This window comes from Calidris pugnax, unplaced genomic scaffold (genome assembly GCF_001431845.1).
Source record: "Calidris pugnax isolate Ruff unplaced genomic scaffold, ASM143184v1 scaffold20, whole genome shotgun sequence".
Classification (NCBI taxonomy): domain Eukaryota; kingdom Metazoa; phylum Chordata; class Aves; order Charadriiformes; family Scolopacidae; genus Calidris; species Calidris pugnax.
In genome coordinates this window covers 25,479,859-25,497,842 of record NW_015094510.1, presented here as the reverse complement: position 1 = coordinate 25,497,842, position 17,984 = coordinate 25,479,859, and the positions used below count along the sequence as shown (strand labels likewise).

The 17,984-nt window shown below is 38.1% G+C and overlaps 1 protein-coding gene across 1 annotated transcript in view; it reads left to right on the top strand.

Moving 5' to 3' along the window:
- Positions 1 to 17,984, top strand: part of SGCG (sarcoglycan gamma) — a 149,661-nt gene that overhangs the window by 109,613 nt on the left and 22,064 nt on the right. The window contains exon 7 of the mRNA XM_014965843.1: positions 2,706 to 2,778. Coding sequence (XP_014821329.1) covers positions 2,706 to 2,778 — 73 coding nt within the window. The remainder of the gene's footprint in view (positions 1 to 2,705; positions 2,779 to 17,984) is intronic.

Sequence of the window (17,984 nt, the reverse complement as noted above, 5' to 3'; positions counted from 1 at the left end):
GTTTTCCAGTATTATATTCATGGCAGCTAGCAGGTTCCAGAAAGACTCATCTATTTAAACTGACGATGAGGATATCAACAGCTAAACAAAATTTAAATAGAAGCTTAGAAATCCATGCTTCCTTGAAGTGGTGAAGTGATTCAGTATGGCGATTTGTTTATTTTGTGCCCTTCTCTTCCATCCAAGCTAAGGGAATTCCATTCTAAGGAACTGTGATTTCAGCTGCAGCCCTTCTCAGAAACCAGCACGATTTATGTTTTCTTAGGATATCCTGAGAATTTATCCCCAGCACTTACGAAGTGACAAGTCTTCCTATCAGTTGGCTCCGTGATGTATTAATTTTTAATGGTATCTCTTGGTTTGACTTTTTTTCCCTTTTACCATCCGCTCTGTTGTTGCCCCCACTATTTTTTATTTTGCGTTTCTTTTTATACCACATCTAATACTGCATCTATACTATCTATACCATACTTCCTAATCATCCATTTCCCCTTGTCTTTCCTCCCTTCTGCCTGATTCTACGTGTACTTTAACTTTTTCATCCCAATCTCATCAGGTCTTCCCGGCAGAACTTAGGAAAAAAAAAACAGTTTCCTTTTGCTTGCATGTGTATTTGCATTTAATATGCTAACAATGATAATATTAATATTTAAATGAGCATGCATGTGCATGCATGCACGTTCACCAGCCTACTGTTCAAGCAGGCTCTTAAGAGTTTGTTTCTCTAGGTGGGAGTCCAAAGTCCTGACTTAGGGCTTTCTACAGCCTTTCCTGAGGGTAACTGCATTCTGTTTTAATTCAAAGAGCAGCCAGAAAAGCCACGTTGTGTAATATCCTAGCTATTAAAATGTATTGCCCTACTACATATTTACCTGAAAAGTGCTTAGAGATGTGAATCCTCTAAGGATTCACTCAACCTCAGGCCTCCCTCAGTTTCAGATTAGTACCTTCACAAAGCCAGTGGACAGAAGGTGAGAGACTGCACCCTTGCTGCAGCTGGTGGTGTTTTGCTGCTTTTTTGAGCTATCTCAAGTCATGACAGGGGCTTTTGTATAACTTCAGCTAGTTCCCTAATCCCAGTGAAGCTCACACAGGAAATGGCTGCTGAGCTGGTGATACTGCAATGACACAAGTGCTCAGGAGAACAGAAATTAAGGTGCTTGGAGAACTTTCAGGTCTGACAGGGAGGCTCCTGGGGAGGTTGGGTGCCTCCCTATTGTGGGGACAGTTTGGAGCTTGCAGTTCTTTTGATAGGGTATGTCTTCAGTGTTGAAAATAGGAAGGTGCAGAGTAGGGTGCTTACATGAGGCCTGCCTGTGGAGGGCTGAGGCCCCCTCTGTAGAGCAGCTCTGCTCACACTGAACAAGGAGGCTCTGAAGGAGGGAGAAATGTTACACCAACGATTTACTTCATCTGCTGCCTGGTTCAGTGCAGTAGGTGCATTTATCAAGTCAGTATTCACACTCATGGTGAAGAGGGCTTCCAAACCAAGTTTCCTACCATCTAGCCAGATACTCATCATCCTCACATTATGCTGCAAGACTTAGCTACTTCTACCAGCACCTTTGTTTGGAGGGGAACTAAGGAGTGATGTTGAGTAGAAGCTGGCAGTGTGAACATGCAATATTTAGGTATGTCATTAACTGCCTGACCATAATTTTTTTTACAATTTAATTGCTCTCTTGAACCTCAGCACCTAGGACCTCGGTTGCAAATTGGCTGTTGTGCTTTTGTAGGCAATCTGCATTCCTAAATATGTTAAATGTCCAGGACCAAAAATTCATGTAAATCTTTATTTGGATTTATCCTCTTAGCATTCAGATTTGCTTCTATTTCATACTATAAATTCTCAGAGGAGGACCAGCATCCATTGCACGCTGTACTCCCTGCTATGAACTCCAGTCTTGAAAACTCTTTATTATTGTAGTATTTCTCACACAAATAACTTAGAACCACCCAGAAAGAGTACATTGCAAGAGTGAAAACACTAGATGCAAAGAAGAAAGTGCAAGGTTAAAAGTAGAGGGACTACAAAGAAAAATTAAAATAACGACTTGTGACACAAAGCCATGGACTCTTATTTTCAGGAAATAATCGCACTATGCAATACGAATAATCCTTTCCTACTGATGACTTGCTTTGCCCCACCTACATAGGTACCACCACACTGCTTCTTCCCCATTGGGGAACTATCTGATCTCATAGTTACTACCATTCTACGTGCATAAATGCCATTTTATATTCAGCAAGTCTGCCTAAAAATAGGGGCAAATTTTTGACAAAGCTACATGCCAGAATTTGTCCTAGGTATAGAATAGTCTAAAAAAAAATATTATTCTTCAAATCTGTTATATTTGCAAAGGTTTTGTGGGATTTTAATTATCTTTATGAATTGTAATGGAAGTTACATTATAAAAACCTTATTTAATTATCTTGGTGTCTCAAGTAGTTTAAAATTTCTCTATCTTGAGACTTTTTAGATTTCATTTTTAGAAATTACACCTGTATTTTTACATTACCTGTGTGTTGTGTTGTTCCAATTAATAGTGCAGTAGTAGGACTGTATCTATAATTTAATTGCCTCATTAATTGTTAATATATGATTTCTATCTTAATTTCTGGTATCAAAGTGGCCATATAAATCACTGTTGCTATTTTTTTTACACTTGAAATTTTACAATATGGTATTTTTCTTTGTTTTTCAGGGCCTGAAGGAGCGCTTTTTGAACACTCTGTAGAAACACCACTTGTGAAGGCAGAAGCTTTTAAACAGCTTAGGTAAGAATTTATACATAAAATCATAAATCTGATAAATAAATGCTATTTACTGTAGGTATTAACATTTTACTGAACAAGGGATTTTTGTAAGCGTTTACAAAATTACTATTGGGGTTTCTATTTTATGTGACAAATTATTGTTTTGAAGGAAAATTATACATTGCTCTGCAATTTTGAAATAGATTATGAATGATTTATTGCTGATGGTTAATATTTAAAGCCACATAAGATACTATGGAAGGTTTTTCTGTAAATTTATATTTTTCAATTTTGAAACATTTAAGTATGATTTTTTCTGTAATGGAAGTTGCTTGTCTGCAGTAGGTCATTGACCTGTTCTTAGTCAAGATTTTTAGAAATTAGTATCATGTGAGGAAACAGACTAATAAGAAAAATTTGGAAATGTGCAAAGCTCAGTATAAATAAAAAGCAGTTTGGGGTGAGAACATCATTATAAAGTCCCTTATATGTTTCAGAGCTCCTTAACTCTGGGATAGAATTTCTTTGTGCATTATTCTACATAATTTTGGAAATCCAAAATTATATGATGGTTATGATGAGGTAATAAACTCAATCTACTTTCTGTTCATGAACATGTTATGTTTCATTTTATAAGCCAGTTCAAAGAAAGATTTGAAATGAAAGAGGATCTCTTTAACAATTATACTTCTTTCATACCTTGGCAGTCTGCTATGTTCTGTCATAATTTCTCTTCTTAGTGTTTCTTTTCCAATGGGGAGAACTATTAGAGAGTAGCAGAAGATGATTAAAGCTTTCAAGAACACTGTCTGTTATCTTGGTGACTGAATTTTCAAATTGAAAATGGCAAATGAGAGGGAGACTATTAAGATACTTCTTTTAATTTTCTCCTTTATACTTAAAATTTAATCACAGTAAAATACCTTGTGCTTGCATTTGAAGACAGAATGATCTCAAGTTTTTACATGTTGGTCTCCACTTTCAAAAATGTGTTTCTTCTGCTATGGTAGAATTTGTATGTGACAGATTTCGACCAATATGTAAGATTGTGCATTGTGGTGAACATTGTCTGGTTTTGGAGAGAGTAGATTCATTGTGTTGTAAATTAGTCATTTCCCATGATTATCTCAATTTTGATAAAGTAGGACATCAAGTTTTGTAATTCCAAAGCTAAGAAGTTCTCTGCAAATTTTAATTGGATACGTATCAATTATTTTTGTGGTTGTTACTTTGCTTCAAATGCATCATCAATTAATAATATTTTAATAAGCTTAAAGCTAAGAGTTTTATCCTACAGCCATTATGCTACGTTACATTTTGTGTTCTTATCTGTACTTTGTTTAAAAACAATTACACGGTTTCATACTACATCCAACTATTGTTACTATAAATTTTTCATCTGTTTTTTGAAATAGAACATAATCTGAAGCAAAATATTGAGATTAATTCAAAGGGTTTGTAAAGTTCTCCTGCATGGATGACTTTACCTCGTGGCTTATCTCTTTATCATTTTTACCATGTCAACTATAAGCACATGTTTCAATCTAGGATGTTGCCTAGTGTTACCAGAGCTCGAGTACAACAGTTAAAATCCCATTCAGTTCTGTCTTCAATTAACTTAAAATAGTGGGAAGTACAGATTATTCCAGAATTTACAGAAGTTAATAGTTACTATAATGTCAAGGCAGTACCTATATGGGCACACTAACACTGATAGTTGTGACTGATGTTAATCATAGAATTATGGAATCATAGAATTGTCTAGGTTGGAAGGGACCTTTAAGATCATCTAGTACAACCATCAACCTAACTCTGATAAAAAAAAATAAATCACTAAACCATGTCACTAAGCACTAAGATCTCACATCAATCTAAAGCTGCTAGATATCACAGCTGTGCTAGAAACCGAGTTAATGTAACCCCAAGAAAAATGCTGAATATCGGGGCGTGAAGCTGTGCAATGAATACATTCCTGGCTGGCCCCTGAAGCTTACTCAAAGCAGTTCAAAATACCTCATTCCTCTAAATTAATTTTTTTTGCTGTCTTTAGCACCCGTAATCAGTGTCAAGTGTGAAAGCAGAGATGGCAATGATTCTGGGGAGGGCTTCTGGGGAGGACCGAGGAGCAAACGCATTTGTCTGCAATGCAGTTGCCAAGTTAAGATATAAACAAAGAAGAGCAATTTACAAGGCTTATACTGGTAAAAGGTTATTTTCAAGGATAACCTTAGACGTCAGTGTAAACGTCAGTGTTCTGTTGTGAAGGGGCTGAGACAAGTTTACCAATGAATGGCAATTTTGTAATGCTTTATAAATATTCTGTTTCATTCCACGCTGTTAAATATAGGAAGCCACCTACTGAAAAGCACTTCAATGTGAAAATTTATACGCAATCTATTTTAAATTTGAATACGCTTCCTTTCAAGATTAAGGTAGTGAGGATGAAGGTATAGGTAATATAAGCTATTTGCTCACCTTAAGCCTTATCTCTGCACGTTCACCATCTATTACTCTTCTGGTATTTTTTCCTCTATTTTTCCTTCAGTGGTTGTGCTGTGCCATGTGAATGTGATATACGGGGTGAATGTGATATAAAGCGCCATGGTATGCAGCATTAAATATAGGGACAACCACTTCAAGAAGAGCCATCCACTTCAAATGTAGCTGCATGTTTCAAGAAGCTGACTGGAAAGGTGTTAATGCTCGTAACTTTTCAGCTTGTGTCATATGAACGGAGGCCACATTCATTCTCTGTCGTTCAGATTTAGGGCAGTATCACAAACAAACCTGACACAAATGGCCCTCTGAATTACACGTTCTGCTGGCTTTCCTGTCCTAATACTGAATTTCAAGATAGACAGCTTTTCTGGAAACAAAGAGATAAGTGTCTTAGAACATATCCTTTTATAGCTAAGTAATGGAGACAGAGCAATGCAATTATACTGTGGTCAGTAACTGTCTTTTCATCCTGTAATTTGAAGGAAACTATATAGAGTCCTTTTCAGTCTAATAGATTGAATTAATGACTCATCCATAAAGAAAAAAAGATGTGCTTGCGCTTACTTCCAACTGGTAGGAAGAATTGTAATAACAAAATCTACATTTCAAAACTGAAGCATTCCTAGCTTTAAAATAACATTGCCTACTTTTGAATTCCTTTCCTGGAGTTCTTATCTCTGCGTAAGATGCCTGGTTTCCATTTTAAAAATTTGGTAAGACTTTAGTAGAGACATAAAATCAGGGTCTCACGTGTCATAAGTGTCCATTAAACATCTCAATGGCATGGTTACAGGCAACAGGAAGATTTGCATATATCCAGGAAATATCCTCCCCAGACAAACACCACAGAGGAGGTACCTGGTTAAAATTAGCCAGTTGTAATTAATGAGAACGGAAATATGTCTGAACTTGTACTCTCTGCAATCTAGTTGCCTGTTATATTCAAGTGCTGACACCGCTTCCAGCTGCAGGAGCACTTCTTTGACAGCAGTCCCCTATCTATTGGGATGTATCTTCTTTCCTTTGGCTGAACCTGTTCTTCTGTGTGGTCATGGGACTGCAGGAGAGCAACCAAGAGGAAACACAAGTTAGTCTTTTGTTTAGGGCCTTCAGCCAAGAACAGGAGGAGACCAGGGGGTTGCAGTTATGATTTAGATGTAATCCTGGAAGAACCAGATGAATGTCCTGACCACTAGATTATCAGATTATCTCCTCTTTATTTGCTCTGTTTCTTGCCAGGTTACTCAGTTGTGCGAAGACTGACATTCAACCCAGGGCTGGCCATAATCCAGCTCTTTACTCCCACCAAGCTGTTTTGTAGTCTGATAAATAGAGGTAACAAGTACAGGTTTCATTCCCCTCAAGATGAGGAAGGAATTGAATCTATGCTTCATAATCCTTGCCGAATAGCAAAATCAATAGGATTGTATTATATATAATATAACATTGTATATGTGATAATATATATTTTAGATATTATTCAGAATATTTAAAAATATGGAAAGTGTTATCACTTCCAGCCCTTCTGCTTTGGTGTGTATTTGGCATGTAGAGAACTTGCCTCAATCAGGTCCCCTGGTGCTTCCATGGATTTGAGCTCTAACCACATCACAGCAAAGTTCTAATGAAAACCAGGTACCTTGCTTTCCAAAAGAAGGAACTGAAACAGAATTATAGAAACCTATGTTCTGACACATAACTTGTGACACAAAATGTAGGTGGGAAATGTATAACAGCAACTAATGGAATGAACTGCTGTTGACAGAGACATTTTTAGCAGGTCCCTAAAAGCCAGCTTCTCCCCAGGTTCCATGTTAGGTACTGGAAGTAGCCTTTTCTGTTATTATCCAGGGTTTCATGCCAGCACACATACCCTTTTATCCCCAGTTACCAACTAACACTCTTGTTGTGCAAAACTAGTGTCTCAGTTTAGAAATTTTTCCAGACTGGTGCTAACATATTTTTCCAATAATTTATAGCACTTCAGAATATTACGTAGCATATTATTGTATTCCTCTTGTATTTCCTGTGCTTGAATAACAGGTAACTCCTACATAGTTTTGTCTGTTCACTTCTTGTGATTTACACATCTTGTAGTTTTCTAAGGGAAAACAATGGATCAGCAGAGCTGTGTAAATCTCAAAAAAATGTTTCTGATCGGAGCACTTGTGTTTCCCAAACTAATGGAAATGTGCTTACAAAAGTGGCATCTTTCCATTTATTAACTAACTGTATACTGTGCTTAATGAACATAGTGCTCATAGTACTAGCTTTGTTCTTATATTTGCCGTAAGTGGATGCCTGACAGCCAGCAACTGTGTCTTCTGAGCACAAATCCCATGGGAAATCACGTTTAGCACAGCCAGTTTGTGGTATTTTTCCAGTGCTTTAACTGAGGGTTTACATCCAAGTTCAGAAGTGACCCACATCATTCCACCTTTCTTGCATTTGAAAAGCACTATAGCAGGGATGATGTCACTATTCCAGATGACAACATTTATCAGACTATGATTCTAAATATATATGTAATGTTATCATTTAACATATTATTTAACAGCTTATGGGTATATTCTGAAAAGATTTGAGTATTTCCCAGGGAAACAGTTGTATTTTAAACAAATGTATAATATTGGCATTGATGAAAACTTTATAATATATCATTTAAGAAGCATTGGTTCATATTTTAATGAAATACCCATGTCCAACATTGAAAAGCATCAAAATATATATTTACTAGCTTGTGATTTACATGTTATAGAATATTGATAGTTTGAGGCCATAACTACATGTTTTGCAGGCATTTGGTTAAGGTAATATACTGTACTGATGGGTTGCTGGTAGACCTCCCTACCTATATATTCAAAATAAATATATCCCCTTTAATTTTGACTTCTGTCCTGTGGCTCCACTTCTCTTATGGCTTCTGCTTCTCTCTGACTCATTATGAAGGCTTACTTTTATCTTTTCCATTCCCCATTAATAATATTATTTCCTTTTGCACTCAAAGTATAGACTTGCTAGGGTAAACTGTATAAGAAGACAGAGAGAAGGGCTGGAAAGTGAACTTGTGGGGATTTATGTGTGTATGAATATGAATTATGAAGGAAATCTAGAAAGAGATGTATAGAAGCCAACCAGAGTAAGAACATTTGCTGAACCATTGCTTAATCATGTTTGTAATACTAATGCTTACATGCTAATTGCCTAAAAAACCCATCTGACTAATTGAAGTACAGTGATTTTTATTTGCATTCATTATGCAAATCAAAAGCCCAGTCAGTCAGAAGAGAACAAACTACGTAATGGAAAAGAGAGTCTACAGTTATAAGGCAGTATTTGTAAAGTATTTCTGCTCCCTGACTCTTGAGGTATTTCCACTGCAATGTAATTTTGTGAGCCCTGGCATTAATTTGCTTGCTATGAATTTGCGTTCATATAGTTTATGGCATTCAGGTTAACTAAGAACACTATCAAATACTTCTTTTGGAAGCTTAAAGAACTTCTTTCTGTTCATCTGATGGACTCAAATCTATGAAAAGGCATGGTTTAAAAGGATGGGATGGTACAGGACATCAACATGTTTATCAACTTTTCAGAAACATTTCTGATTCATATTTGAAACTACCTTATTAGCCAAGGCTTGGATACTACTTCATATCTAGTCTTCTTTTAAGCAGGGATTTTTCTTGAAAATATTAATCTTAAAGTGAAAAGAATTTTCTGAGTACAATCTGTTTTGTCCATCTTGTATTACTAGCTATTTGTGTGCACCTGCGTTTTTGCAAAATCTTGTTCATTGCAATGCAGTTTACAAACTACAGTGCTTCCCCTGCAGGGCTTATATACCAATGAATGTGTGTGGACCCTGTGACCTTAGAATTACCCCTGCTGATTAGATCATCCTCCCTTCTGTAATTCTGAGTCTGCAGAGGGACTCTGTCCTGCTCTTACAGAAGATGTTTCTCTCCTGAGGTAGGAGGGACATTTGGTGACCAGTGGGGACAGAGCCATAGCTCTCCTAGTGAGCCTGTGCTGGCAGTTCCCTATATCGGAGGACTGCTGGCCTCTGAAGCCCATGAAAGAGTGATAGATACCCATGAGTGAGTGAGTGATAGATGACAGTGACAGCAGGAGAGGAAATCCATGCACTGATGTTAGTAGAATTTTTGCCAGGCAAGATCTCCCTGACAACACATGCCAGGTTTCTGTCCACCATCATCATGGATGGTGGGTACAGATTTAATGGGTGGACTGTTCAGTGGATAAGGAACTGGCTGGATGGTCATATCCAGAGGGTAGTACTCAATGGGCTCAAAGTCCAGATGGAGAGCAGTGACAAGTGGTGTCCCTCAAGGGTCCATGCTGGGACCGATACTGTTTAACATTTTTATCAATGATATAGACAGAGGGATTAAAGGCACCATCAGCAAGTTTGCAGATGACACCAAGCTGTGTGGTGTTGTCGATACACCAGAGGGATGGAACATCATCCAGAAGGACCTGGACAGGCTGGAGAGGTGGGCTAAGGTGAACCTCATGAGGTTCAAAAAGAACAAGTGCAAGGTTCTGCACCTGGGCCGGAACAATCCTCGCCATCAGTACAGACTAGGGGGTGAGGTATCAGAAAGCAGCCCTGAGGAAAGGGACTTGGGGCTGCTGGTGGATGAGAAGCTGGACATGAGCAGGCAGTGTGCAGTTGCAGCCCGGAAGGCCAATCACATCCTGGGCTGCATCAAAAGATGCGTTGCCAGCAGGTCCAGAAAGGTGATTCTGCCACTTTACTCTGCTCTGGTGAGACCTCACCTGGAGTATTGTGTGCAGGTCTGGAGCCCTCAATATAGGAAAGACATGGACCTGATGGAGCAGGTCCAGAGGAGGGCCACAAGGATGATCAGGGGGTTGGAGCACCTCTGCTACGAGGACAGGCTGAAGGAGCTGGGGTTGTTCAGCCTGGAGAAGAAGAGGCTCCAGGGAGACCTAATAGCAGCCTTCCAGTACCTGAAGGGGGCCTACAGGAAGGCTGGGGAGAGCCTGTTTAGAAAGGCCTGTAGTGACAGGACGAGGGGCAATGGCTTTAAGCTGGAGGGGAGCAGATTTAGATTGGAGATTAGGAGAAAGTTCTTTACTGTGAGGTGGTGGAGCACTGGAACAGGTTGCCCAGGGAGTTGATTGAGGCCCCATCTCTGGAGATATTCAAGGTGAGGTTTGACGAGGCCCTGGGCAACCTGGTCTAGTTGGGGGTGTCCCTGCTGACTGTGGAGAGGTTGGACTAGATGACCTTTGGAGGTCCCCTCCGGCCTATGATTCTATGATTCTGTGATCACTGGCTTTCCCTTAAGCCGGTCAGTTGGCTGATGTTCTTCCTAAAGCCTCAGGTTTTCAGAGATGTACCTTAACACATTATAATCAATAGGAGTTATTTCTGCCACTTGTACGGGACAAAGCCATTTACCTGTTTTCCATAGTTGCCTATGTCAGTCGTGCAAAGGTGTAATGATTTCTACCCCTGTACTGCTGAACTGAGGACTTGACAATGTCAGACTGCTCGGTGAGACTGCTAAAGTGAACTTGTCATCAGTGATTACAGCAAACTCCACCAGAGCGCAAGCTACCGTGAAAATGTCATTAGTGATTGTTGCAGTTATAGACACCTTGCAGATGAACACCTGGAGCCCTATTTGTAAGTCTATGATTGTGCTGTCACTCGTGTAAGACATAAAGTTGAGCTGGGTACAGCATCCTTTACATTATCTTTCACCTACGTACCTGTCTGCACATACGTCAAGGGAGCCAAGGAGGGGAGGCATGGAACAGGAGGATGTGCATGTGGCAAACACTGGAAGAAGAAAGGGAAGCATTTCCTAGTAACAGTCATCCTCCCAAGATATATTGTACGTGTGTGCAGTCGCTACTCACACTCTTTCCCCTCTCCCTCAGCCTGTGCATGCAGCTGTGATACTTCAGTTGTGAGGAATGTGAAGAGAGTGTGGCTCATTCAGCTGTTCTACTAATGAAAAGCAAGAGAGGAAGAGTATGACCTGCTTGTCAGCATAAAACCTCTTTACTTGAGTGTTTCTTTTCATGCTGAGCAAGTGGACACTATGAGCAGCGTGTACTGAAGGATTCCAGTTACTTGAAACCTTTCTATGCCTGAGGTGTATAAAAGAAACGCATGGAAAATTTCAACCTGGAAGATAATTTATGAAAATAAAGACTCATAATGAAAATACTAAGCAGACTTTTATAACAGTGATGCAAAAAGTGTTATTATATGAGAGTAAAATTTTATAATACAATAAGTTGTTTTCTAATATCATTAAAGTAATTTGAAAAAAGATAGCTATGCTGGAAACATCTGTGATGTGCCAGATTCAATCATATTCACTGGGGCCTTGGCCATTTTTAATTACCTGGAGAGTCAGCACATCATAAAATTGAGGTCATCAACAGAGACCTCTTTTGAATTAGCTCTACTTAGAACTCTTTATCACAACTGTCAGTCTTGAGAGAAGCTCCTATTTTAATCATATCTCAGTTTTGATCTTTAGTCTTCATTCCCTAAACAACTCTGCATTGAGTGACAGTGAACAAACAGGCAAAACCACCTCAATATTTAAGGTGGATGGTGAATTAGTAAACAAATAGCTATACTGTAATAATCACATCTGCTTTGCTTTTGAATAGGTTATAAGTGTTGTTTTAAATTGCTTTTATAGTCTTTTCAAAGTACCATTAAAACTGGGCGCTGTTTTATACTCTTTTGAAGAGAACACGTACGTGCATTTGTACTAGAACTTTGAACGTTTCTTTTGTATTGCTTACATAGAATAAGCTCTGTTAACCAAAACCTTGGGAACTGGAAACATCTGTTATTCAAATCTGGCTTTGTAATTGTGCTGTGCACAGACATCACCCCTAAGCCATAAGCAGTGTTAGTGCCTGCTGTGCTTCTGCTGAACAATTCCCTTGAATCCAGAATCTCATAACTGAGATGTACTGGAATCATCTGTTGCCACTCATTTCAGATTTAGAACATAAATACGGAACAAATTTGGAACACAGACTATTTCAAGAAATAAAACTATGATGAGAATTTTTTAATTCAAAATAGCAGAAAGGAAAATATGCTGAAGGACATACCAGCTGACATCTTCAAGAGCAGCAAATACTCCCAACATTTAAGAATGCCACCCAGAAGGAATGGAGTCTGCCCTTTAAAGGGATCTGCCCTTTATCCTTGATTATTTTTAGCGTAAGACAAGCTTAAAAAAAGAACATAATATACTTATTTATTTAAAAATCAACCACACTTCGTATATATATGGAGTAGGGTTAAAAAACAAAAACAGCAACAACAAAGAAAGCCCTTATCTGTATCTGTTTGGTTGATCCAAAATGATTTCTTCATTGTTCTTGCGTAATTCAGCTGATAATTCAGCACACACTTCTGGTTACCATTTAGCTCTTACATATTTGGGGTGCATTCATACCACAGAGTCCAAACCTCTGTGCACCTGGAATAAACAGATGCATCTCAGATGCTCATCCAGATTTAGAATTACCTCTCTTCAAGCAAAAAGACTGATCACCATTCATTCATTCATTCACTGAAGTGAAGGGGTTCTCCCACAAACCCACACAGATGCATTTTCAGAGACATTCAAATACCTGGAGCATGGCCTTAAGGGTTTACAATTGCTTGGGCAGGTAGTTCAGGTGGAATTGATTCAACTCATTTAGACATCTAGAGTGTAGTTCTATCTACACCAGATCTCATCATCTCTTTGTGGAAGGCAACAGGTACTGTTAGGGCATATTACATTTTATCCTAACAGAGACAGCTAAAATAGATCAGATTAATTATGCCCTAGCAGTGCCTATTTCTCTCTCTTCAATTTGAAGGGTGCGCAGGGGATCACCTATTCTTCTTACTATGAGCAACTGCATATTTCAGAGAAATCACGCCCTTATCGACTATGCCGTGTTTGGTTAAGCTCTGAAGAAATGAAAATTCATCATACGAAACAAGGCCGCGCACTGTGCTGGGAAATGTTCAAATCCCAGAGCAAAGCTTTTCCACTTGTAACCCTGTATTCCATAAATTCATCTAAATTGTTAATCATAGTTTATATAACATTGTAACGAGGATTAGCAAAAGCTGTCAATTACTGGCTCTTGTTTGATATCAGGCATGAGGTAATGAGTCCTTCCAAGCTAATAATTAGCTTGGAGGCCCTGGCCTTGCTAGAACCTTATCTTTTCAGAAAAGTCATGACACCATCATATTTTCCTAAAAAAAGTATCTTCTCTTTCTAAGTTAGTAAAAATCCATTGTTGTCTTATACTCACTAAAGACTTTTGAGAATTTCAAAGTACATTCTTAATGTTTTCATTTCCTGAATGTCTTCTTTCTTCAAAACCTTCTGCATATCTTCTGCATCAAATTCAGACTTGTTTTTTATAATTATCTTAATAATTGTGTGTCAGCCTCCCATGCTTGTATTTACATGAATACTTACTATCTTTTACAATTCTTCTGTTGACTCCAGCAATTCTTGTTCTGAGGGTTTTTCTGATTTTCTGTACTGCTCTGCATCACTCATCTCCAATGTCTTCCTGCAATTTACTTCTTTCTTAAAGCTTACAAATCTGTAAATTTGTATCAGGAAAACAGCACAGTCTCTCTTTTCTTATTATTTTGGATCATCAGATTGCCCACAATCTTGTCTGAAGCACAAGTGAGAATAAAGCAATCTTATATTGTTTGTACTTTTCTGTCATGGAGTTCTTAACAAAGAAGTCATTAGAGGAACACAATTCATTTTGGTTTCTAGGGTATATAGCTCTAACGCTGCAATACTTAAAATTTAAGCACCCTGATTCAGCAGTAGAATAAGTAATAGACTGGTCTCTAAGCTGTTTGACTTGCAAGATTATAATAAGTCAATGGATAAAATCATTTAAATATGGATTCATGGATAAGTGGATAAATTCATCTGTGGACAAATGAATTTATCCATAGAATCTGATTAATTATGATTATTTCTGTCCAATGATTGTCTAATGTAAAACACACTAAGAGTCAAAGAATCCATTACTGCAGTGTCTCAAGATTCGAAGAGGTCATTATAACATTGTTTTAGCTTTAGAAAATACATTCCCTATAAATGAGATATGCTTAGTTGAGCCTAATGATTATTTGTGATCTGACTTCTTGGTTTCTTCATTCCACCACCACATAGCTTTTCGTGAAATATTGACTCCATCATTATCAATGGGATTTTGTCATTTCACTGTGGCTCCCCTCATTGCATCCAAGGACAGTACTCTGAGCTGTATCATGTATGGAGGTGACAGCTCCTTCCTGAGAGCTGCCAGAAGGGGGAATATGAAAGTGGTCCAATGATCTTTTTTTCCCCTCCAGAGTTGAGAGCTCAACCCTGAAGTGGTGCAGTAGTGAAGTGCTCCTGGCCCTTACCAACACAGACATCTGGAAGGGGAACCTAATAAACTTTGTGCCCTCCAGAAAAATCTAGCTATAAAGGTAACAGCAGCTTTCTAAAAGAGATTATTTTCCTTTACCGTACAGAATCCATTACAGATTTGAGAGTTTATTCTTTGAGCTCAGTAACCATACACTATTAACACTTTACACACTTCATATCAGACAAAAATAATTAACTTAATCTTATTTTTATTTTCCAAAAGGAATTATTTTTTTAAAAGAAAGAATCCTGCAGCAATATTACACACACCATAGATAAGTCTTGTACTGCTATTAGTAGCCCTCTTGTAACAACTTCACACGTTAGTCAGTATTGGCACGTATGTAAATGTTAAAAATGTTGTTGTCCCAAGAAAGAAGGCTACCAGAAAAAGCAGAGCCTGCTACATCCTTTTGTGATTATTTCAGAATAGCTCTACTGTTACTGAAGTATTCTGGATGTGCATTATAATGTGCATTTGTCTATTTTTTAGGGGTCAGAGATTTTACAAACTGCCAGCAAAGCCCAGCTCTTTTTGAGCCTTTCCCAAGTGATTGAAGACAAAATGATAGACCTTCCAAAATGACATTTTTGTTAATGTGTTTAAGCAATAAGCAGAAGAGAGTCAAAAAAAAAGTTCCTTTTAAAATCAAATTACAACAAATTGCTCCATTATTTTATAGTGTCTAAATTGCAACAGTGCCAGTGAAGATTTTTTTTTAAAAGCTTCAGAATTAGTAGAAAAAAGGAGATGCTTTATGTGCAGGCATTCCAGCCAAATAATGTTTCTTTAATGCAGTTCCTATGTATGTACACGTGCCTCTAGACAGACACCCTCATAGTATGTTTCTCTGAATTCAATTATATCTTATTCATTTTTCTTCTGATATTATCAGACAACTTTCTTACATTTTCATAAGATGATGGTGATCTTTTATATTACTGGCACAGTAACTTTACTGTGGAGAGGTATTTGCCTTGGCATACTTTAGTTGAAGGTACACTTCTAATATTCAGCTGCATTTTGTGCTATTATAAGCTTTCCTGTGAATTTGTCTGCAATGAAATAGCTGCACTTGGAAGAAACTGCAAAAAAGTTTTTGTTTTAAATAATTGGTATTCAAATTAGATTATTTAAAAACATACTGTTCTCCATATTACATTTTATTGTGACATAAATAAGACTAAATTAGGATTCAGGGTAAGGAAACTATAGTTATTGACATTAGTCTTACTGAAACAGAGTCTGTGTCCTAATGCAGGCAACCCCCAGGAGCACTAACCTTTGGAAAATGGCTTCCTTGAACTAAGCTACAAAAAATAGGGATGATGTAATATAACCATTGACAAACTAATGGACTTGACAGGGGAAAATGAATGCTGGTTTTCAGTCAAATTTTTTTCATTATAGTTCATTTAGTTTAATTCCGTGAAGCTCAGACTTAGAGTATCAAAGTGAAAGGAAGAAATATGGAAGACAGCATCATCCAGGTAGGAAGCAATTACTCCACGATTAAATGAAGACATTCAATATCGTCCATTTTAGAAAGAAAAATCAGTCAGCATTTGAAAGATTCAGAGTAGTTATGTCAAATCAGAATTTTGCACCAAGGTTTAACTAAGTAACTGCTCTGTTTCCATTACTGTGCAGAAACTGATCAGGGAGGAAGATTTAATGACTCATTAGTATTTCGTGGTTTTTGACATTCAATAAGAGCTATCAGACTTTACTGTTGCATACTAATACTTCCATGTCCTTAAGATATACTCAGTTGTTGGACCATACTGTGAAACTTATCTTTCCTGTTTGCAAAAAGGTGTACTTTTAGGAGCCATTCCAAAGAGAATAATTTTACAAAACAAACCAGAAATGAGGCATATACTGAGACCGAGATCTCAGTCCTGGTGGTTTGTCCTTCTTTGCCTTTGGACCTGCTGGCAAACCACCAAAAGCCACAGGGCAGAACACCAAGATCCATAGCTTTGGGTAATCATATTGCTCTTCCTACATCCTGATTCACCCTCCCCACTTGCCTGCTGGGAGATAAGTGAGTATGGGTGGGAACTGGCCGCCAGCATTAATGTGTGCCTGCTGCTTGCTGCCCACCTCTGCAGCTCCAGTTAACTTTTGCTCAGCTCATGTCAAAATGAATCCAGCTTCCTCATAAAGAGAAAATATGGTTTGAAATTCCATATATTAGACCATAAATAAATGCTGACAGTCCCTTTTCCCTGTGTAACTAGTGGATGCTCTGGCTGTGGTTTACTCTTTTACAAGGTCTAGCTGCATTGCCAGTGAATTAGGCTGCTTTCAGACTAATCAAAAAGCCAATATACTCCTATTGCCTTTTAAAGGTTAACATGCATCCAAAGAGCAGAGCTGAAAGCAGACACCTATAGAGAACCAAGGCCAATTAAGCCCACAGAATCCTCTAAGTTGCTTTTTGACTTTCAAGACATTAGTTTCTTGACAAATTAAAAGATTCTCCTTTTCCACATTTTTTCCTTATGGTTTTTTTCCCTTCATCTCTTACCTTTTCTGTTCTTCCTCTGCTCCATGACCTCCAATCACTGCCTAATTTCATTTCTGTTCCCCTTTCACCTTTCAAGTCAGACTTGAACTCAAGGGCAGGCATCTATGGCCAGGCTCTTTTCTGCATGCCAAAAGCATTTGAGGGTTTCTTCCTTACTTTACAATGTGAAAAAGCTGGTTTGGTTATGTGCCAACAGCTTCTGATGTTCTATGCTCCATTTTACAGCGTGTCCCCTATGCAGCCTCAGTAATTCTGCGTCTTTATAGACTGTATTAAGACTCGTTGCCATTGCTCTCCTAACTCTTCCTGATTGTCTCAAGGAAATAAAGTAGGGCAGAAAAGTTACATATATTCATAATCTCAGAAAAAAAGGTGAGCCTAGTCCTGGAAGTACACATGCACGGACAGTTACACAGTGCTTACTTTCACAGGAATGCAGGCTTGCAGGATCAGATGCTCAGTGCTGTAACAGTCAACCTTATGGAACTCACTGTAATGGCTTTATTGGCCCCGGAACAGTTTAGTCAAAGCACTTCTTTTTTTTTAAAATGTTTTCTATCTCTGAGAAGTCATGAAGATTTTTCAGTGAGAGGTGGATCAAACAGCCATGTACTCAATAAAGAAGAGGGGGAGATATCTTATGAGGTCATCATAAAGATGATTATGAGTGTGGCCAGCAGGTCAAGACAAGTTATCCCCGCCCTGTACT